Source organism: Emydura macquarii, unplaced genomic scaffold, assembly GCF_026122565.2.
Source record: "Emydura macquarii macquarii isolate MOO-44397 ecotype Brisbane River unplaced genomic scaffold, CSIRO-AGI_Emac_v2 contig_705, whole genome shotgun sequence".
In the NCBI taxonomy this organism is placed as follows: Eukaryota; Metazoa; Chordata; order Testudines; family Chelidae; genus Emydura; species Emydura macquarii.
The window spans coordinates 9,643,644-9,667,582 of record NW_027130842.1 but is presented as its reverse complement, the minus strand read 5'-3'; the positions used below and the strand labels follow the sequence as shown (position 1 = coordinate 9,667,582).

The following is a 23,939-nucleotide window of genomic DNA, read 5'->3' as shown; positions in this document are numbered from 1 at the left end:
CTAGTGAGTAAACTGGTTCACCCTCCATAGCAAGTCTCCCATTCCCCATTTGCAGGTTATGTGGTATCTAAAAGAGGGCTTGATAAATTAATGTGTGTATGGAGCAGAGAGTGATGGTCGGAATACTGTGATGAAATCCTGGCCCTATTGGCAAAACTCCTACTGACTTCAACAGGGCCAGGATTCCACCCCTAATAACTAAGACAAATCACTCAAGCTTTGAATTTCTGCTGCATAGACCATACCAAACTCCTCCCAACAGAATTACACTAGTGCACCTCCAAGATTCAAAGTGTTCTGTTTTATATTTTAAGGAATACACAGATCAGAGTCTTGGAGTCATGGTAGGCACCTGCTCTTCTTTTTCCAAATTAGTATTGTCTTCATCCTTTCCATCTCTCAAAGCTGCTGTCCCCATTTTGTAAGGTCAGGTACAACTGCTGTCTCTTTTCTCAACATTCTCCTTGAAGTCTCTTGCCCCAGGGCTGTGAGTGGGGAGCTAGGCTGAAGTAGTAGCAACGGTAATAAATGAAATTGATTGAATTTCATAGTGTATGGATAAAACAGAGCTATACATTTAGTTCATTTTTGCCATTATGCAAAATCTTGAGCAACTAAAAAAATTGGCATTACTGTATCTTCACATGCACATAGAGGGAAACCAATTTTAATGACCAAAAGATGAACATATAACCCAATGCTCTGACAGCATTTAGAAAAGTTGAATCGGGAGCTTTTTAAAGCAAAATGATAAATTAAAAATGATTTCCTGGTGCATTATATTAGAGAAATAAATTAGTGGCAACTATTAAATAAAACATTATGGCACTGGATAGTATGGTAACATGATTTGCATATTTTAATAATTGTAGGGATTTGGAGAAATAATGTTAAGTGAGAGACTAGGTAGATGAGGTAATATCTTTTACTGGACCAACTTCTGTTGGTGAAAGAGAACGATTCGAGCTACACAGACCTGAAGAAGAACTCTAGGTATCTCAAAAGCTTTTTTCTTTTGCCAACAGAAGTTGTAAAATATATTACTTTACCCACTTTGCATCTCTAATACTCTGGGACCAACACAGCTATAACAATTTGGCAAACACTGTAAGTGAGGGCTGAACGTGTGCAATAAAGAGGAGAACAGAATTTACCATTCCTAAAAAGTTATTTCTTTTTAATTTTCAGTTTATTAATGGAGGGTTTGTTTTAGTCTTTAAATGCAATCTTAAATGAACATTCAAACTGTAGAATTAGAATTGACACCTCAGTGTCACCTCAGTGTCAAGTAAGCAAAATTATTGCACAAATTCATTAATATCTGCAAAGATCCCTTCCAAAAAAAAAAAAAAAAAAGGAAAACATGTATACATCTGCAAGAAAAAAAGAGAAATCTTCAAGTCTGACAAACAAAATATAAAACAATAGCAATTGTTACTAATAAACTTAAATGGCTTTTTAATATTTCCTGGGAGGCAAACAATGAGTAAAACAGATTTCTCAGTTAATTAAGAAAGCACTCATTCAAATATTGTAAATGAAAGAGTAAAAAAAGAAATAATGTTTCACTCAGATCTTTCATAAATAATCTTCTACACAAAAATTAAAAAACAATTTTCACTCTTAGTTTAATGAGTTTAACTTTGGTCCAATTAATTTTACTTTTGCATGAGTAATATGCATAGCATAACACACTGGTGATGTTCCATTAAAAGATTTAAAAAAAAAAAAATTCCAATATACCCATAAACAATTTAAAATCTGCAAAAGCAGGCATTATTTTCCTTGAAATTAACATTACGGTGATTCTGTAAGCCTTAATTTTGACACACAATACAAGATAATTTGATTTTCAATTTTGTCCAAGACAGCTGATGGAAATACTTAATAGCTTCATGATATTTTCAATGAATAATAAAATGTTTTAAGGCTAGCCAACTGTCCTAACAAATGTAAACTTGCAAATGCATCATTTCAGGATATTGCTAAGGGACTTTGATTGGTATAAATTAGTGCAGGTAAATACTAAGTTAAGTGCTCTCTGTAGACTCTCAATCAAATCTAAGAGCTACAATTTAACAAGACAATGTGTCATCTCTAACTTACCATACACTGATTTTATACAAGGCACATTAAGCAAGCTAAGTAAAACAAGTCAATCTGAAATTGTATCACACTATGGTTCAATATTATTGCTGTCCAAGTGGTTCTATTCACTGTAGCATGAAGCTACAAACCCTACTTCTGAGAGTTGTATGCAGTATCTTCTAGTATTACACTGGCTACTTTCTTATAAATTCAGTCACAGCTCCCCTAATTAAGAATTTATAGGGGAAAAAGACTGCAGATAAAAGCTCATTATTAAACCTTTTCAATTAAATTTACTGGACTTACGAGTACATTGATAAGCTTCTGACCTGAATCCCTCTGGAGCTGACTTCACAAATGAATGGAACTAATGTACTTTTTGCCTTATGGAATGTGATTCAGAATAATCCCACCAAAAAATGTGGTGAGGTAAAGGTGAGGTCATGGACTACAGGCAGCAAAGATACAAGGCAATACAAAACGTGTACGAAATCAGAAGAGTTACAAAACAAATTGATAAATGTAATCTAGTTAATTTAATAATGTATATTGGTATACATTAGCTAGCCAGATAATTTTACCTCTATCAAGGAATTATTATATATATTCTAAACTAAAGTATCTTTGGAAATACTTGGTCATTCTTTCAGTATCTCAATTCAATGAAAGGTGTTGAGTTTTTGGGTTGGGTGCTGGAAGATTATATTTCAAGGATAGATCACCAATCTGCACCTTCTGCCATGAAATAGATGTAACACAGAGAAGAGCTGAGCATTGGGACAGTCAGAAAATAATCATCAAGAGATTTTAACTTTTTTAAAAAGTAGAATCTGATTTTTTTCCCCCAAGAGTGGTGTCAATTAAAAAAATTATATAACACTAGACTTTTATAAAGATTTTACTTTGCCCACTTTGAAAATCTCTGAATTCCTATCCCTTCCAGGGTTGAGTTGTATTTCCTGCATCCTAACCTACTGCAATTTGTCAATCCTTATTTAATTATTCTTTTTTTCTGACATGTTTCACATTGTCATGATTTACTCTTCTTTGTAAATGTACAAAGATACCGTTTATATTTAAGCTAAATGCTTGTTCAAAAGATATGGCTACGGTATTTTAAAAAAACTATCATTTTCTAGAAGATTTGGAAAAGTCAAAATGTTTTTTTAAACAAACTATTAGGTATGCCACATAGCACCCTGTGATGTGAAGGGGTTACCGCGCATCCTTGTGTCTGGGTCTGGGAATTAGTTCTCACTGCATTGGGTGTCTCTTTGCTGCCCATTGCTTGTTCTGTGATAATCTTTCCACTGATAATTTGGACCTCTGGCAAGGTCACCATTTAGTCCATCCCTTCTGAGGTAACAAAGTCTCTCTGGACTGTCTCAGACAGTCTTCCAATCCAATCTGTGCCACCTCCCCAGGGGCTGGTATGGGATCCCCGGCCCGTCCACTACTCTGGGTTCCAGCCAAGGGACCCTGTGATTAGCAGCTGCAGTATACACGATCCCAGACCCTTTTGTGTTTCCTTGAGACGCTTCTTAACTTTCTTCTCTAGCTCCGCCCCCACTCCCAGGTTACCATCGAAGCTTCCTTCGCTCCTTGTGGCAATTTCACCCTTCTCAGGCTCTTGCCAGTCTATAGTCCAAGGCAGTACCCCAGGGCTCACTCTCACTGTAGAACTTCTCGTCTCTTGCCACTTGCCCTCCACTTCAGGGAGTGACTGCAGAGCTCCTGCCTAGAGCCCCCTTCTTGTGCTCCACTTCCAAGTTTTATACCAGCTCAGCCTGTTCCTGCATAGCTGGGCTTCCTCATCAATTAGTCCTTATCAGCCCTGACTATCCTCCAGGGGCCGCCTGTCACAGGGTTAATTGGTCCTTCTTACTTACTCAGGCCTTGTGTGGGGTAATCACCCCATCACACAGCCCTTAATAGAGTCTGATAAAGAACAAAAGCAAACAAGGAATGGGTTATCAACCTAAGATCATGTCCAGTAGAAGTGTGTCCATCGTTCCAGAAAGGGTGTCCTACAATAACCCTCTTCCACCCACGAATACACATACCTCATCCGATGTACCTCAAAACTAAAAGGGGTAGATTTTCAGTGGGTGTAAATCATAGAGCTATTCAGAAAATGGGTACCCTCCCCAGAAGAAAATGTCACCAAAACAAAAAAAAAATGTGGAGAGAAATATGGCTAGCAAGGGGCATTTCTTACCCTGAATATGCAGAAATACTTGCAATACCAATCAGAATGTAAAAATAGACTCACAGACACAGACAAATAATGGAAATTTAATTATACTGTTACCATCATGGGTCTCATTTTGGCAGCAGAGGTGGCAGCTGCTGCTTCTTTCACTATTTTGAGCTTGTTAATTAAAATGTCCACATCCTGCGAATTAGCCAATAACAGCACAGAAAATGCTTAACAGTAATAGAAGATGAAACTTTCATTAGTTTGAAAACAATTTGCTTTCTGAATGTCTGATCAAAATTACATGAAGATGAAATCATCCAGTGATTGAATTAAATGAAAGATGCCAATGCACCACATTGTGGAAGGAAATTAGAAGTTTTTATAACATTTTTTAAAAAGTTGATAATCAACGCTATCTGCAAAAGTAAGAATAATACTATAAAGAAAGCTTTCCTTAGTTTTTACAGGACTGACTTGTTTCATCACTGTTGATTTAGGGTGATGTAAATATGACATGAGCTACTGTGTGAAGTGGTTTAAGGTTATCAATAGTAGAAGTTAATAATTCCCATTTACAATCAAGCGCTAACTTTTTGAAAAGTTCTGAGTTACAATACAAACTAAGAATATCCATCATCTCCCTAAAATATTAACAGCCTTCTTTTATTGAAACCCTAGCACATAATATGTTAACATTCCCACCGCAGAAACAGATAGCCTAGTTTCCGTACATAGTCGTCTCATTTACAGATGAAGGTCTCGTGTTTTTTAATCCAACAAATCATTATTTATAACTTTTAAACAAACTAATGAATTAGTAAATGGGCTGGGTTGTGAGGGCTTATTGATCCAAACCAGACTCAAGATCTGTCTGTTCTGCACTAACAAAATTGTTTTTTAAATTATGTCAAAACTGATGTAGATCCTTGAAACTTGGAGGTCTGCAGAATGTGACTTTTTAATATTATTTGTAAATATTTTAAGAACCATTCTTACCCCCTAAAACCATAAGCTAATTTGTAGCTTCCTTTTAATCAGGTCAAGTCAATTATTTGTAGAGTATTTAGATTGTTTCCCTTCTCAAATACAACAAATGGTAAAATGGAAAAAGAAAGTAAAGTTGGTATATAATAGCCACTTGAACTCAAATAAATTTATCAGCCTTTCAGTTAAATCATCTAGCATGGCCAAGGAGTTAAGCAAGAAACACTGCAGCAAGGATTGGCAATGACAACTGAGTGTTTTTCTCAGACCAGCTTTTGTTGAGCTAGCTGTTCAAACAACATCTTGATTCACATGCCTCTATAGTTTCTAAAAAGCTTCAAAGCTAGGTGAAAGGCCTATGCGAGTTTTAAACCTGACCTTTCTTCACCTTTCCATTTTGCTCCTGTTTCCTGATTTTTCTAATCTAGTTTTTTTAATAGAAAGCAAACTCTGTAACAGGGTTGGGAACAGCATGGGGTCATAAACCTGTATGTGTTATCTAAAGCAAAATCTACTGCCTTTTGAACATTTCAAAGAACAATTTTACTTGACCTCAAGGTATTCCCTCTCAAATATGTTAAAAAATACCCAACAGGTAGACGGAATTTAAAGGTTAGACAATAAAAAAATAACTAAAACCCATTCTATATGAATGTAATTACATTCTAAGATAAATTGTTTGCTTCAGAACGTACAGACCAAGGATAACTCCTGAGTAGAAAGATGCAAGTCTCAATGGACAAACAGGATTTTCTACATAAATACACTTCATTATGGGAATTTTTTTGTTAGGATGGTTAGTGGTCTGCCAGGTTTCACAGACAACAAATACTTTGCAAAACCAACAATAACGGTAACTTTGTGGAGTGCACTGAATTAGCCTTTATCTGCATTTGGACACGTTCCATCTTTTGAGATTCCAGTATTGTGCTTTTGATCAGCAGGCAATGAAGCTTTAGTTGCACCAGTTACAGCTTTGTTAAAAAATGCAAAAATAAGTCACTGAAATTTCAACTCTCTCCCACTTTTGGCACCAAAATTCCAATGACATTTTTAATCTAGATTACAAAATTCAAAAAGTTTCAACCAGATTTACTGAGGGTCCAAAAATGGAGAAAAATGTTTGTCTATTCCCCTCCTTCTATCAACATTTTAAATTAAGGATATTTTTAATTGAAATTTCCAAATTCATGCCATCTTCTTCAGCCCATCACATCCTACTCTTAAACAACGTTTGGGGAAAAAAACTTGTTTTTGCCTTACTCTGTGTGTTTTCTGGTGAGAATTTGTGTTATTTTCATATTACAAATCTTTTAAAGCAAAAGGCATCTTTGTGGGGAAAATTTTTATAAATTAAAATGTTCATCAGTACAGGTGCCCGTTGCGCTCTGCCTCTATCCTAGTAACTCACGCTTCTCCACCTTACCCTTATTTCTAGAGTTTCACTAACCTACAGTCTTAAAAGATATAAAAAACTTCAGCTTTGCAGTGATATAACATGGACATATTCTCTGTAGGTTAATAAGAAAGGGGACATCCTCAAACTAAGTGACACTTTTCCTAAGTGATACTTAGACTTTAAGACATTTAATGGCTTGTATACACTGATTTTTTGCACAGGTGTAGCTACACCAGTGTAGCTGGACTGCTCCAAACCCTTAGTATAGATGTACACAATGGGGTAAGAGGTGATCTGCACCTTTGAGACTTCCACCAGTTTCAAACTTGATCGTTGATATCTGAGAGCAGGGTGAGCTTTGCTGTTAAAGGCATGTTTTGCATCAGGGCAGCAGGTCTACACTAAAGGTTTGAACCACTGAAGCTACATCAGAGATGACCCGTGACTGTCAATAGTGGGGACGTGCGGGCGGTGGGCAGAGTGAGGGAACTGGCTTCTGCAGTGTTACTGGGTATGCTCAATCTGTATGAGCACACTCAGTACAAGCCAGTAGTAAATTGGTGGGGGGGGATGTGACCCCACGTGCTCCCCCCCCCCCCCCATTCCCATGTGTCGCTCCTGGATATACTTGAACAATCTCTCTCTCTCCTTCCTCCCCAATGCAAAACCCCCCAAAGCAAAGCTCACAGATACCAGATAAGATTACCAAGCAACACTTTTGCCATAAATACTTCTGGCTTTAACCCAAAATATAAACAAAATTTATATTAAAAAAAATACATTATAAGAACTTTCAGGTTGCAAAATCAATGAAACAAAAGTTAGGAAATGTCCTAAATAAGGTTGCTCATATAGTCTTATTTCAGCCCTTTTGTGGTTTTGTATGTAATTTTGCCCAACATCACATAAGAAGACCATGGCAAAGCCAATAACAGAAGCCCAGAGTTCAGAGCCTGAAATACAAGAAAATTTCCTTTTTTTTTTTTTTTTTTGCAACATTCTGCCTCATTCACTGTCCACCTATGAGGCAAGGGTCCTGTAGAATTAGCTCAGCTACAATGACTATTTCCCCCTCACACTTTCAAAGCAAAGAAATCCCCCAAGTATGGTACATCAGGAACATCATGTGCTTTTTAGTGCACATCAAGTTAATTCCAAAAATAGTTATTTCTATGTCAAGAACCAGTTATTAGGTTGATTATTTCTTCTCCTTCCAGTCACAGTATTTAATGTGTGTAGTAAGGCTGTAACAGGGTGGCTTCCCCTTTAAGGGCTGAATGGCTAGTCATCCAGGATAACTGAATGAGCCACACCAGAGAAAGATCAGATGATCTCTCTCCATAAGGAGTAGCAGGAGGCATGGGGAAGCTCAGGAAATTGCAGGGAGTGAGAATGGCTGTTGAAGGAAAACTCTGGTATCAGGGGTGTTTGGAGGCCAGGACCCAGTGAGCAGGAGGCTCCTGTGGAAGACTCTGACTGGGTTTGAGCCCGAATAATTGAGTTCCAGCTAGGAAGAGCTGGCTGGTTTGGTTGTGAGAATATAGGCTTTCTCATGGACAAATTCCCTATGACAGACCTTGAAATATAAGTGAACTACAGGAAACAAACGTCAGTAATAAGACTAAAGGAAATACGATTTTAACCAACACCAAACCACAGTTGCCTATATTGTCAATGAAATCAATGCTGATAACTGTATGCAGGGTACCACATCCAGAGAGATAAACATAATTTTTTTTCTTTCATATAACTAAAAAGGATTTATAGAGAGCAAGTTTTCATCTACACTCAAAAGAAACTCAAAAGTCTGATTATCAAAGAATGTGTGCACATGTAGAATTCCAAGAAGTGACTACAAAAAATGCTATGAAGCTAACATGCATAATCAGGCTCAATGTTCTAAAAACTTAGCCAGCAGTTTGCTTGTTTCCCCAGAAATTATGAATTTATGTATAGTAGATCAGTATAATCATTCCATGAAGAGTACTTACCACAAGAATCAAGCACTCCCACTAGCAATGAAGAGAAAGCTTCCACTTACCTGGAAAATAAAAACAAACATAACATTGAGCAACTGTTCTTTCAAACAAACATGGACCTGGAGTCTGGGGATTTGTTTGATTTTAACTTGACAAGAAATACTCAAATGTTTTTCAAGGTGGGGTAATAAGGCATACATAACCTGTACTAGTAGTAATGCCAACCTCACAGTGTTAACCTGCTCTCTCAGCAGGAAGTACTCTTAATTCACAATGGGTTACAAGATGAGTAGGTGGTGGAAGGGAAGTAAAAATTCAAAGGAGAAAACAAAACCAGAAACAAAGGAAAATGGATCTCTCACAACTATGTCTGAACTGACCATTATTCACAATTCCTCTACACTGGCCTCCTGAGAATGTTTTTCTGTTTCCTCCTCAAACTAATTCACGGCTATTTGGGGCTAGTGCAAAGAGTCATCAAATAGAGCCAGATTCAGTCCGCAGTTACACCTGGTGAAGTTGCATTGATTTCAGATTATTTGCTCATTTTGGTGGTGTTGCTTGAGTACAAAATAAAGTGGAATTTTACTGATATTTACATTGTTGTTGCTGGACTGAATTTATTATACAGATATCTTTTCAATTAATGTACTGCTGTTCAAAGGTATCAGATTGACAGCCCAGGAAAACGAAGTCTTCTGCTGTACAACATCTTTGAAACCAGAAATGGTGTGAAAGAAAATAAAAATCAACTTAATGGAAATTTAAGTAAAATAGTTTTTAAAAATTACTGGAATGTGGAGGGGATTTTTCAGAAAGTCAACATTTTGTCTTCTGAAAAATGCATCTTCAGCCACTGTAAATCCCTTTCTAGCGGTTAGTATGTGCTCTCAGAATCCAGTTTAGTTCTAGAATTCTGTACAACGGTTCCAGCACTTAGGATAGCCACAGGAAATAGATAATGTACAAGGTCATTTAAAAAAAAATCAGACCAAAGACACTCATTTACAACTGATATTATCTTTGATGAACTATGCCTAACTTAGCCATCACAGGAAATGTTTGATCCAATTTTTGAAAAGATAAAAAGCTCTGCATTTCAATAAGGAACTTTGAAAGCCTGTTGAATAGAAACAAAGGATTTCCTAGGATATATTTATAGCATACTATATAATAAACCTCCAGCTCCCAGAAGCGTTTTAAATAGCATGCATGCAGACGCACCCTTCTGGCATATACTTTCTAAAATTTATTGAATCATTTTTAAAAAGTAAGAAAAATATTCACATTCTTTTGAGACATAAAAGGCATACAGTCAGAAGCTACAATGATACATTACACAGTACAACACTAGTCCCTTTCATTAAAAAAGCCAGAGAGAGAGAGAGAATTAAAATGTCTCCCCATGCTCCAGCACGATTAGAGCTCCTACCAGCTAGACCCTTAACAGACTGGGGTTACTAGTTTTGAACATCCACAGTTAACTGCTCTTCCACGGGGAACTTTTAGACATGAAATGTAGAGATCAATGCAGGTGCATTGTGTGTATAAAAACGGAGGCTTTACAGTGGAAGTGTGCTTTAATTCCCTCAGTAACGTATTTGAACTGCAGCCTGGGTAAGAGCTGTTATAAAATATCACTGTTAGACTGCTGGATTCTTTGTATAATGGCAAAAAAATTCCAAACCTGTGAATGTATGAGCATTTTGGATTGAGTTGCGTCTCTCTTCTATAAAATTGTGAGGATAAACTACTTAGTATTCACATTTAGATAGTTGGAATGTCCATAACTTAGAGAGAACCTAAGCACTGCTCGTAATTCGATAATTGAATTAATATCAACCTAGGCCTAATGGTCCAATATTAAACATCCCTTTTACCTATACCCTCATCCTATTTATACAGAAAAGATGGAAATAAGGGATATTAAATGGTCAAATTAAATAACCAAACAAAGGATTTAAGAGTTATGAACATTTAGGCCTTGACTCTGCACGCTTCAGTTGACAAAGGAATTGCTATAATGATTTAGCATCCCTTGAATTACTAAGAATTATTATTTAGCTTGCAGCTCTACTTTGATTCATGGATGACTGTACTTAACTAGCCATATATTTCCCCCTTCAGATCACCTTACGCATTGCATTTCCTAGGCCCTTTAGGAAGGTTTGTGTTATTTTAAAAAAAATCTTAACTAAACCAATAAGTTTACCTAACTGAAGGGACATCGAATTTTTCATATACCTGTTTGCACGTTTGAAATACAGTACTTCATTATGAAGCTTATAAAATCTCTTCCCTCCTAAAATTACAACACAACAGCATTCTGCTTTGGATATGTGCCAGATATGTTTTGTCTTTGTAAAGCTCTCCGGATAATTTTCTTCTGTAGTAATAAGAACAAGGGGATGTTCAGCGTTTCTATAAGAACAACAGCAGGGATGACTATGAATATGTACATCTTGCTGTTAACACTTTTGAAGCCATCGTCCGTACATTGCCAATTTAAAGGAACACAGAAAAACTCTCCTAATAAGAATAAAAGGCTAGATGGATTTAAAAAACAAACAAACAAAAAAAACACACTTGCAGATGCTGTGGGAAAGTCTACGTTAGAATTTATTTTAGGAGAATGGTTGAAATATGCTCAACATCACATGCTCCCTGTCATTCTCACAGGTGAGAATGGCAAGCAATTGAACTACAGTATTCCAAGTGAATATATATGATATGATATGATGACTTGGATGGTAATACAATACTCTACCAAGTGAGTCCACTAGATCTGGTTGTGCCTTCATGCCTGTGAAGATATTTTGGAAGCAGTGCCGCGATACTGTCAGCACACTCAGTCATCAGGAAAGAACACTGGTCAGGTAAAACAGGTCAGGCGTGGGACCAAAATTACAGAATCTTGAGGTGAGGGACTCCCCTATGTTTATTAAAAATATGCATGATTTTGGAACTAGCAAGCTGTGCATACAACGAGCAGATTCTTTATGTTGTTACCCTCTTCCTCCTATACGTACACACTCCTTTTCTGTGTCTGGTCTTAAATTATAATTTTTTTATTTTGAGCAGTGACCTTTTCTTACTATGAACTAAACTGTGACTTGGACTAAGCCCTTGTGCACATGAATAAGGGGGAATAAGAGTTCTCCTACATCCCTGTGTGGGCTAGCTGGATCTTGAGTCCAGGGCACAGAAGTAAGCAGTGCGCCAAGCACTCTTCCTTCCTCCCCTAAACAGGTGAGTGGAGTCTTGGCTCAACTTCCCTCCCCATTCCCCCATTACTTGTTGTCCAGCATAGGTGTGGGGCTGGCAGTATCATGACTTACTATCCAAAGAAGCAGGGGAGGAACTGTGACTCAGGATACATCTACAATGCAATAAAAGACCTGTGGCATGGCAATAGCTGGCCTGGGTTAGCTGACTGAGGTTTGCAAGGCTATAAAATTGCAGTGTAGACGTTGGGGCTCAGGTTGGAGACCCCTCAGGCCCTGACATCCCGTGAGGGGGGAGGGCCTTTGAGCCCAGCTCGAGCCTGAACATTGCTATTTTTAGCCCTGACTTCCCAGTCCCAGTCAGCTGAACCAGGGATCTGAGGGTTGGTGCGGCAGGTTTTCTAATCACAAAGTAGATGCACCCAAGCACCTCCTGGGGCTGTTTGCTATGGTGGTACAACTAATGCACCCTTCCGGGCTATGCCTAAAGTAAAAATCTAGGCCTATGTCTTTGTACAGCATCTAGCACAGAGTGTTTGTTTGCTTTGGTTTGCTTTTTTTCTGCTGTTTAGCTCCTTTTCAGTTGTAACAGTGTTTGGCCATATTGCAGTATCAGGGTTAAGAGTTCCACTACATTAGTGGAAGAACATTTGTCTTTTATTTTCTTTGTGAAGGAGCAGCAATAGCCGGCATCTGCTACATCTGCTTAAGAGAAGAACAATGACCTTTAAAGGTTGGTAGTAACTTAGTAAGCTTTAACAAGTATAACAACAACATTGATAAATCAATAGTAACAATATTTTTAGATTTTGCACATGTTATGATACAATTTGCTAGTCTGAACTCTTTTCTGATAGGCTTGGAATTAATATCATTATGTTTTAGCTTGTAATAAATGCCTTCATTTTGCTTAGTAATCTCAATTCCTTGTGTTCTTGCTCTCTGTGCCTCATTTCACCATGTGTAAAACAGATAATTTCTCTCTCTTGCACAATTCGTCCATTATATCTAAATAGATTGTACGCTCTTCAGGGAAAGTATTGTATTACTTTGTGGTTGTGCGGCATCTAGCTTGATGGAGCCTCAACTTAAGTTGGGGTCTTTAGAGACTATTGTGATAAATCAATAACAATTTCCCTGCTAGTGTTTGTGCCAAAAAGAATGTTGTTTGCCTCCTTGTTTCAGTCTGGCCAGGTGTAGTGGGGCTATTCATGCTTCAAGTCTTCAAATTCTCATTTAAGGATGAGAAAATTTTTCCTTTTGAGCTGCATTAGAGAGTTTAAGTCATAAAACCTATGATGCAATACCACATTTTTATGAAATAAATTTTACTTCTTCCTGGTGGCTACTAAGACTGTCCATGTCTCTTCTGTCCAGCAGTTTGAGAACTGTCCTATTAGTACTTTCTATAGCTTTCTGCATTGGGATCCGGAAAGCTTTCATATATTACAGAGAGAGAGACACACACACACAAAGACACCATCTTCTACAAATGTTTAACTGTAGAATCTCATTAAGCCATGCATCTAAAGTTGTTCTGTTTCCAACACACAATCCAATCATGCTTTTTCTTTGCTTCCCACAGGTTTTTTAAAAACTCTGTTGCTACATTCCCTTTTCAAAACAGCATGCATTGTATTTCAGAGACCATCACTTTTGTTATCCTGTCCATCTGTATGATTTGGATTCCTACAATATTTTACTCAGGTTGCAATTTTTTCCACTTGCTGTGACAGTGTGTCTCATTTTGCATTTTCTTCTCCTCCATACATCCTTTTCAAGTAATCCATTTTGTATTTCCTCTAGTGGACATTTCTCTAGATACTCCAAGCTTGATATGGAAAAAAGGTCAAACCATGGCATTCATGCAGAATTGATAAAATGGCCTCTTGTCTGACACTGGTCTGGGCATCTCCAAATGTAATGTAACAACAAGTTTTTGCTTATTTTTCAGTTCTGGCATTTCTTCTTGTTAGTAAGTACTGAGGTTAAAGTATAACGTGATTTAGGTGCCCAAGTTCCAGTGACTTTCACATTTTGAGAACATGTGAAAATTGTGAAAAGCTTTACCAAAATGAGGGTTGAATCTGAGATATGGAGCAGAAGCTCAACAATCACTCGTCTATCTTATTCATTTGGTAAGTCTACCCCGCATGGAAGAGAGAATTTAAACCGAAAAATGTGACTGATAACTGGGAACTGTTTAAGAATATTTTACTAGATTCTGTGTGTGTGTGTGTGTGTGTGTGTGTGAATAAATAAAACAGATACAAAAAAGAAGCTCAAAGCAATGAATATAAATTAGAAGTTAGGAACTGTAGGAAATTGATAATGGAAGAAAAAGTAAAGGAGAAATCTACAGCCAGCAGAATTAAAGACAATAATAATTTTTTATTATTTTTGTTTTGTTAAGTATATTAGATATGGTCAATAAATATTTCTTCTCTGTATTTCGGAAAGAGCCAGATGATGGAAAATATTTCATCATTGACACTAATTCAGGACATTAAACAGCAGCTACTAAAATCAGACATTTTAAAAATCACCTGTCCAGATAACTTGCATCCAAGAGTTTTAAAAGAACTGGACATGGAGCAATCTGAACTGTTGATTTTTAATAAAGTCTTGGAACAGTGGGGAAGTTCCAGAGGATGAAAATAGTGCTTATGTTGTATCAAATATTTAAAAAGTGTAAACGAGATGACCTGGTTAACTACAGGCCCACTGGCCTTGCATCAATTCCAGGCAAAATGGAACAGCTCATGTGGGACTCAATTAATAAAGAATTCTTGAGGGTAATTAATGCCAATCAGCATGGGTTTATGAAAAATATATCCTGTCAAACTACTTGATTTTTTAAATGAGATTATTAGTTGTTGATAAAGATAATAAGTTGATGTAATATACTTAGACTTCTATAAGGCATTTGACTTGTTTGTTACAGCCGACTGAGAAACTAGAATGATACAGAATCAGCATCACACACATTAAATGGATTAGAAACTGGCTAACTATTAGGTCACAAAATATAACCCAAAATGGACTCTTCCCCCTTTAGCTGCACCAGTGCCCATAGATAGGGACCACACACAGTCAGCATCACAGGCTATACCATAGTAAGACACAACCAAAAATAATGTCTACTATAAGTAATGCAGAGTTAAGCATATACCCAATCTGTTTGAAGTATAATACTCTGATCCCACTGTAGGAACTAGGATCCATGTTATTCTTATAATGGTATATCACTATTCATTTTTATGCAAAACCCAAGTGATATCAACTGCAAAAGTGTCATGCATTTAAATTGGGTTTTGCAAAAGGAAAATACCACATGTCATATCAAATAGACCACACCAAGTATTATACTTACTGCATGGTAATTTTGTGTAAGACAGGTCTTATTACTGCACATATTTAACATGCAAAGTCCCATAAAATAGTAGTACACAAGCATCCTACTCCCTACCTGGGGTCTTTGCATAGTAAAGATAATGCACAGTTTGACTACTGCTGAAAGAAACATCATCCCCTATCGTGAACAGATTGGCAGCAATAATGTCATTTTTGCTCAGCATCACTGGAAACGTTTTTCGCTATTCTAACTTAAAACCAGATTAGCTGATTTACACCAACTATATCAGAGAATATAAAATAATGCCTCTGCGTTGACAGCATGTACAATGATATGATTTGAAATGTCCAATGTATTAATCTCTAACACACCAATGGAAACACTATGAACTTCTATTAGAGCTAGTAGGTGCTGCTGTGCCAGACAAGGAGGGATATTGGCCATAGATGAGAGTTTGTACCAAGTTTCCAGTCTTCAGTCTCAAAAAAGGAAGAGGAAGGCTCCTGTAGGCTCCAATTTAACAGCTATTCAGCTAACAATTTAAGCACAAGCTTAACTTTAGTCATATGCTTAGGATACTATTTATTTTTCTGCTTAAATCTACACAGACCCTAAATCAGCAGAACCTGTGGATTTTCTAAATCTGATTTCAGATTGTCTCAATCCATAAGTATAGTTGAACCCAAACTGTGCAAGCTGTAAATAAGGCAAGATAAATCTTGCCTAGCTTTGCTTCTGTTCTACAGCTTGTAATGTAGCCAAGCATGGCAGAATCTCCATATGTTCTTAAACAAAAGAAAAATAGGAGAGCAACAAAACAAAGTATTTTAGTTCAAATTTTATTCTGAATAAAAATCTCAGATATCCAGATAATGTCAAGCTGTTTTCCAAAATCTAAGTGTGCATTCTAGGGTTCAATATATACAAGCCAATAGCTTGATGTGAAACACTGGGTATAAAAAAAACCAAACCAGATAAAAAAATACTTTTTTCGGGCCAGTACACTCAAGAACTTCCATAATCCATCAGTGCACTCTGTAATCATCCTATTTTTTCCCACTTCATTAGATCCAGTTTAAGGTAGAATTAACTTCTGCACAAACTTTGGTGGAACCTGCAAAAGTGCCTGCAAGATAGAGATAGATGATGACCACAGTTGCTGCTCTATTAGTTTGTTTGCATGTTGGATGTTTTTCTGATTATAGTTACTCCACGATTTAACAGTAGGAGGCTAATGGAAATGTTGTTTGTTGCAGTGGCAGACTAAGTCTGTCAGGGAAAGAAAAAGAAATGTGTTTACACTTGAAGATGTCACATAAAACAGTTGGAGACTCCCAACCCCCTGATACTGGCATTTTCTTTCAAGAACTCATCTGTGTTATTACATGCTCCTTCACACTTAGAAATCTATTAATTTACAATTAGTTGTATTGATTTTCTAGCAGATTTGTAATTTCCGTAATAATTTACAGACTACTGAAGATATTAACTATGCCCCATAGAAAGATAAGCATTACTGGGACATAGAGCTCAGCACGAGTTATTGAACATATCATTGACCGTTTGGATTTTCTGCTTTAAATTCTACATTAATTACAGCAGAACTGATTGGTGGATTCTATCTCCCCACGCCCAGAGAGTCTCCCTCTACCACCTCCACGATCATCCAATAGGGAAATCTCATCAGGAGGTATAGATAATGTTAGTTCAACTAATGTCTTATTAGTGTGGGGGCTGTAAAATATAGTTACTATGTGTGCCAGACCGCATAGTGCTTTCCAAAAATACAGTCTGTAAGTGATCCTGCATGGCTAACATCTGAGTATTTGATAATATTTTAAGAGTTCTATATAAACTCAGATTTGGGGGTGATAAGTGAATTCTCTAAACCACACATAAGGCAATTGAGATTAGAATCCATGTCTCTTTCCTGTCCAGTAGGTACACTGCATAATCCACTAGAAACACAGGGTCCCTGTTTCCTAATCTGTAAAATGTGTGACAGGGTCAGAACGGATGGCTAGCAGAGAGTGCTACTATTTGAATTCTCGGAAGTGGGCAGACACAAGACCACCCACTGCTAAAGGCCTCTCCCTCAGCCTAAGGGGAGGAGCCACTGGACCTGGGACTCAATTGATTTTGCGGGACAACTAATGGGAAACAGGAAAGGGTGTGAGGGTCAAAGGGTCAAAGGAAGGGAACTGGAATGGGACACTGAGCAGAGAACCCCAGACAGCACCCACTGCTCCCTAAAGGCAGCAGACACTGCCCAGAGGAACTCTGCCCGGATGTGTGAACGGATGGAAGAACGGAAATAGGCCCCAGTTGCAGAGCACCCCCTCAGCCAACCTCCTCTCCCAGATGTTATAGATGGCCACCTTGGCCAGCGCTAAGAGGAGGTTGACAAGAAGGTCCCACGACTTTGTGGGACCACAGATGGGGGATGCATAGAGGAACAGGTGCAGAGAAAAGTGCAGCCAGAACCTCAGAAGGAGGTTCCAAAGCCTTTCCCCGATGCCTCCTCCCCTGCCAGAGCCTTTCCATGCAGTGGGGAAAGACTCTGGCAGTGGGACACTACACTGATAAAAAGAGCAGTGTACACATGGAAGGCATTGCTTGGGCATATGCAGAGCTGTGTAGGGTATATACCTTTAGGGTTCTTAAAATTCTGGCGTGTTTTTACTCTACTCGCCTAAGCAGCGCCTCACCATCTACATTGCTGTTTATACCCATGCTAGCTAGGCATGCAGTGTCTGTACTCTACACACCACAGTAAATGTAGACATAAATACAAAGGGCAGCAAACAAACACCACCAAAAGTAACTCCTGGAATCACCAAAAAGAGATTATCAAAAGGTGGTCTAGGGATCAGAAGCAAGACATCCGGGCAAATGAGGATTAGAATAATAGAAGATGAAGGTTGGAAGGGACCTCAGGAGGTCATCTAGTCCAACCCCTTCTCAAAGCAGGACCAACCCCAACTAAATCATCCAAGCCAGGGCTTTGTCAAGCCGCACTTTAGGATTCTTCATATTAATCACCGCAAGCTATCAAAACTGACGACATATAAAATAGGACAGCAGATGCTAATGTTATCTGACCAGGCAACCAAGTTTTAGCATGGCATTCTTTGTACCCCACTAACGTACAAACCCAGTAAACGCTTTTTTGTCCAAAGTGTCTTTTTCACTAAGAGAATAATTTAAAAGATTTATTTAACAGTGCATACCTGGAACCCAGTCACCCAGCACCAACACATCATTCCAAATACTGCTATCCATACTGTAGGTGCTTGCTATACACCAGCACTGTAAAATCACTACTATATTTCATGGCTGAAAATTTGTGAAGTGTAACAATATTTGACTGTCTCATTTCTTGGCTGCATGCATTCTGCTTTCCTCCATCATCAGTTGTTGCTATATGCGCACCAATCAATAACAAACGAGGCCTCAATTTATAATGGGTATTTACTCTGCTCAAAATTCATAGCAACTAGTAAGTGCTGCAGTTCTGCAATCATTTGCAAGTGTACAACAGGCTGTGGTTTGATCAGTGACTACTGTGCTATACATTATTACTAGAAAAGTTCCCTGCTGCCTACTGCTACTGAAAGTCACAGTTCATTTACATGTCACAGTTCATTTACATAACATAGTTCTGGGCACAAAGACAGTGATAAGGAAAAGGCTATTAGCCCATGTAAGTGAAGCTTAAGTATATATTTAAGTTGGACAACCTAAAGGGAACAATATCAACCTGTATAGGTAAGTCTCAAAGTAATTTAAAAATCAAGATAGCAGAATCCTCAAATTGGGAAATCCTAGTCGGTATCCTGCCATAGAGTTTATATAGCCATGCCAGTTGTGGGAGCCTCATAAGGGAAAGAGGGTATTCAGAATTGCCATGCTGACTTCAAAGTCCAGGAAGTAAATAAGAGGATTATGAGCTCTTGCATGATCAAGGAAGTGCAAAAGAAGGGACAGAAAAATGCTCTAGATCCAATGGAGATGAAGGAGGGAATTAAGAGGTTGATGAGAGGTCTGAATACAGGAGAAGCAGGGGTGGAAATTGAATTTGCTGGGTATATTGAAAAAAACATGGTGCAGCAAGTGAAAGGGTGGAGGAAGGAGATAGATATGATAGGGAACAGGTTATAGGACTTAAAGGAAGGACGTGTGTTTGGAGTATAGTGGGACAGACTGAGGTGGACAGAAACTACATGAAAAGAGGGGCATCAGTACCGAGAAAATCCAGCAAACAGGAGATAAAAACACAGCAAAACATTTTAGATAAGAAACAAGCTAGAAAGCTGGCTCAGTAAACAGCTGTTTTCAGTAAAGACAGCCATTTTTGAAGCATCATTCATTAATCACCCCAAACTATGATGTTAACTGGGAAAGGCAGATAGTCGTAACAGAACAGACCACACCGTGTTCCATTAATACAAATACCTGTTCAGTTCTGTGGAGGCCGAGGAGTAACAATTTTGCCCAGAGGTAACAGAGCAATTTATGGAACTAATGCTTAATGTGCACCTAAAGACTAGTAGAAGTTCCCTTAGGGTTTTGCAGGGTAATATTGAATTCCACAGTAAATACTGCAAAGATCTTTAATCTGCTTCTTGATATGTGACTAGCATGAAGATCACTTGTTGAAAGGAAGGAAGAGCTGACTTTGACAGCAAAAGAAAAAAACCTTAAGGTCATCAAGTTGCTGAGCATCTTGAAAAATTAATCACTTCCAACAACTATCACAAATATTCACTCTTTCCCAGATTCAGATCTGTCATGCTGCATAAAAATATGAGCCAGATTATTAAATCAGATCTGCTCCAGAAATGGGAAGAGTGAATATCACCTGTAATTGCTTTGCACTATTATTATGTTTTTGGTTTTTTGGTTTTTTGTTGGGGGGGGGGAAGAGGGGGAAGTGGAATCTTTAAAACTGTTGCTTTGCTCTTCTGTAGAATGTTAATATGTATTAACCTGTTTAAACCTGGGGATGCCAAAATGCAGAATGAATGCAAATATATACAAACATGTATTTTAAATGTTAAAAGCAAACATTTATACGTAAACCAGAGGAGGTTCCTTTACCCCCTTTGACTTCTGGCAAGTTCACTGCATGGTCATTAGTATCACTGAGCACCCTAACTTTAACAGATGCTGTTTAAACCTATCAATATCTTGTTACATCAGAATGCCAAGATGGCACATGGTGAGGAAAACCTTCAATGTGATGCGATGGAGGTTTTTTTCACAACCATTCTAGGTAAAATAATGATAAAGCCATATAAGTATTATATGTCAAAATGCATAGGTCTGCGAGAAGGAACTAATCATTGCTGATAAATTAAGGACATAAACTTGAAGAAGTGAAAATGATACATAGGGATCCCTTACCTGACACATTTTTCATAGACTATAGGAAAGGATAAACAAAAAACACTGTTTTACATAGAGTTGTATATCCTAAAAATAAATCCCCATTGCTCTCTCATTTCCTTCCCTTTGCCAGCACATACATATTAAACACAAACCTAACAATTGAGGATTAAGAAGTCTCTTTGCTCAATATGCATGTTGACTAACAGGCTATACCAGTGATAAGGACAACACTATCCACAATACAGAATTTTCAAATAAGCAATTAAGATTGGATTGATCCGCAGGGCAATCCTACCTGATTGGAAAAGAAAACCTATAGCAGCAAAACAATTTTAAGGAAGCAGCTTCTGCAAACAGATTTCTAAAGTTGATCAAGACTTTCAGCCACATGCACTCAGTCTTTGAACGTGGTGTATCAATATGAATCAGTCTAAGTAGATTGCTGGCAGGGATGATGAGAAAAAAAGTGCTCTGAGTAATTTACATATGTCGAGATGGTGGATATTATAGACAAGAAAACAAGTAAACACAAGGGAAACGGTGGTGATGATCAAATGCTGCCTAAAAGAGCTAGAGAGAAATAATTTACAGCCAAGCTCAAACACACAATGAAAGCTACTGCTCAGCAGCTCCGATTAACAACAAGGTTCTGTGCAAGTCAAAAGAAGAATGCTGATGGGCATCTGTATGAGCACAGGGGATTTAGGGTGACAAAAGCTTCTGAAACATACCCTGTTTGTGGTCGGTGATTTCTTTGTAGGTTACAGCAGGATTTAGCTAATACAAAACTTAATTCAATGTTAATTTCCAAGGAGTATTGTGCATATGGTAGTGGCACTTTATATAGGAAAATCTAAGAGGCTGTGCTATATAAGCTCACAAGTATACTACTCTGAGTAAGCAAAATAAAATGCTAGTGCTAAACTACAAACAACACCCGAATACCAGCAATATATTCAACATGATTCATATTGCTTGGTGGATTTTGTACTGCTCATCCTCTGCAAAAACAATTTTCGTTAAAAAATAAGCACACCCAACACTTTCTCATTTCTCACTCCCCTTCTCTTATTTCCTTTTATTGCTCCTCTTTACCTTTTCCTTTGCTTCTCTTCCCCACTTTGACCCCAACTAAGGACCTGATTCCTCCCTAATCCAGAACCTATGTAGAAAACAGGTGTAAGTGTAAGTGATAGGGAAACAAATCAGAAAGACCTTCTCAGGAATGCTATTTGGAAGAGCCTTGGTTGGAAGTATCTTTCAGATGTGTTTGTAAACATCTGGGTATGGGACCTCCTTTTCTGCATTTCAGGCGTCTTTATTTTAAAAATGTTTCTGCTACAGATTAAGGGGTGAAAACTCAGGATGACAGTGGAGGAAAAACACAGGTATCAACCACATGGAATCATTAAAGATCCCACGGTACTTTCAATCAGGTTACTTGATTCCAGAGTATGAGCAAAAATCCAAACCCAGCAATTACATGCTGCCTACTTAAATTTCCCTTGCACTTTCAGTTGTATAGTACACTCTTTACTAGTACATTACTGTGAAATGCTGAGCAGCAGATTCATTTAATTTCACCCTGTAAGTAATAGCATTTTAGTAGTGGCTGAAATACTTTTGTGTACACACGCCATTTACAATACTTCATGGAGGTTTGTAAGGCTCACTTTTAAATCTTTGTAAAGCACTTTAAGATCCTTGGGTAAGAAGAGATGGTGTAGAAGTGAAAGATATTATTTTATCTTACTTTTCCTATGATCACCATTATTTAATAATAATGGCTAACATTCATTTATATATTCATCCACAGTTTTCAAAGTATTTTTTACAAGATTAAGTTGCATTATGTCCATTTCACTGACAGAGAAATTGAGGCAGAGAATGTAAATCATCTGCCAATTTTGCATAGAAAGATTTGGTAAGCACCTATTGTCTCACTTAAGATCCAAAGTACTTTTCCCATAAAGATACAAATATCAGAATTATTCCATCAGTAATTGATGAGTTGGAATCCTTTTCAGTCTTTCTAAAGCTCTAGAAGACTTGCATGGGGCGGTTTATTTGGCTTCTTTTTTTGGGGGTGGGGTTGGGGGGGTGCGCTAATCTTTCAGCTGTGGCTGTTTCTCTCTGGCGTGTCTAAGTATTGAAGAAAAAGAGATTATAGTTTTAACTTTTCCATTATTAAAATCTTTTTGGTGGGTTAAATAAACCTTTTGGTTTGATTATGTGGGCTAATTTTGGGGAAAATGTGATATGTTGTGAGTCTGGTTTTCATATAGAAGATCTATTACTTGTCTAGCTGTTGATTTGATTCTCTTTCTGGCACAGGTCTATGACTTTAAAAAGAATAGTTCTTCCAGACAACTAGTTCAGAATTGTTGAATATCATTTTTTGAATATCATTTATCATTGTTGAATAGCATGTTGTTGTTCCTATTTTACAGGTAGGATGTTTAAGGCATGGAGAAGTAAGATGCCCAAGATTACACAGTCAGAGGCAGAGCTGAACAGAACTCCAGATCTCCTAAATCCCTAACGTATGTGTAAACCTATAGAAAATGTTATCCCACAACCCATCACAAAGGAATCGGAATTAGTAACAGGATTGTTGAATTTCTATTACCATAGATCAGTGGTTCTCAAACGTATTTACTCACGCCCCTTCATGTCTCTAGTCCTTTATGTTCCCCACCCCTCACTTTCCCCCAAAAAAGGACATATACCGCTGTCCAGCTCTGAAAGCAGGGATGTGCCAGCAGCAGTGCAAAAGTAAGGGTGGTAAAGTGATATTTGCCAATATCACTTTTCACAGCAGACTTAGCGCCCCATTGCACCCTTACTTCTGGGGCTGACAATTGGAGCCCCGATGCCTCCTGTCACTGTAACTGGAGAATAGTCACCTAGCTAATCTGTTTCCAATGGGGTCCCACAGGGATCAGTTCATGGCCCTATGCTATTTAACTTCTTTATCAATAACTTGGAAGAAAACAAAATGATCATGCTAAAGTTTGCTGATGACACATAGATTGGGGGACTGATAAAAAGTGAAGATGACAGGTCACTAATTCAGAGCGATTTGGGTCGCTTAGCAAACTGAGCACAACCAAACCATATTCATTTTAGTACAGCTAAATGTAAAATGTATCCCTCTAGGAACAAAGAATGTAAGCCATACTTACAGGATAGGGGATCCTGTCCTGGGAAGCAGTGATTCTGGAAAAGATTTGGGGATTGAGGGGGATAGTCAGCTGAACATGAGCTCTTGGTGTGATGCTGGGACCAAGAGAGTTAATGCGAACCCTGGATGCATAAA

General features: G+C 37.8%; 1 protein-coding gene across 1 annotated transcript in view; it reads right to left on the bottom strand.

Moving 5' to 3' along the window:
- Nucleotides 1-303: 303 nt before the first annotated feature.
- The window catches only part of SAMD5 (sterile alpha motif domain containing 5), a 372,001-nt gene continuing 348,365 nt past the window's right edge, over nucleotides 304-23,939 (bottom strand). Inside the window, exon 3 of the mRNA XM_067542375.1 lies at nucleotides 304-504. Coding sequence (XP_067398476.1) covers nucleotides 400-504 — 105 coding nt within the window. The 3' untranslated portion in view covers nucleotides 304-399. The remainder of the gene's footprint in view (nucleotides 505-23,939) is intronic.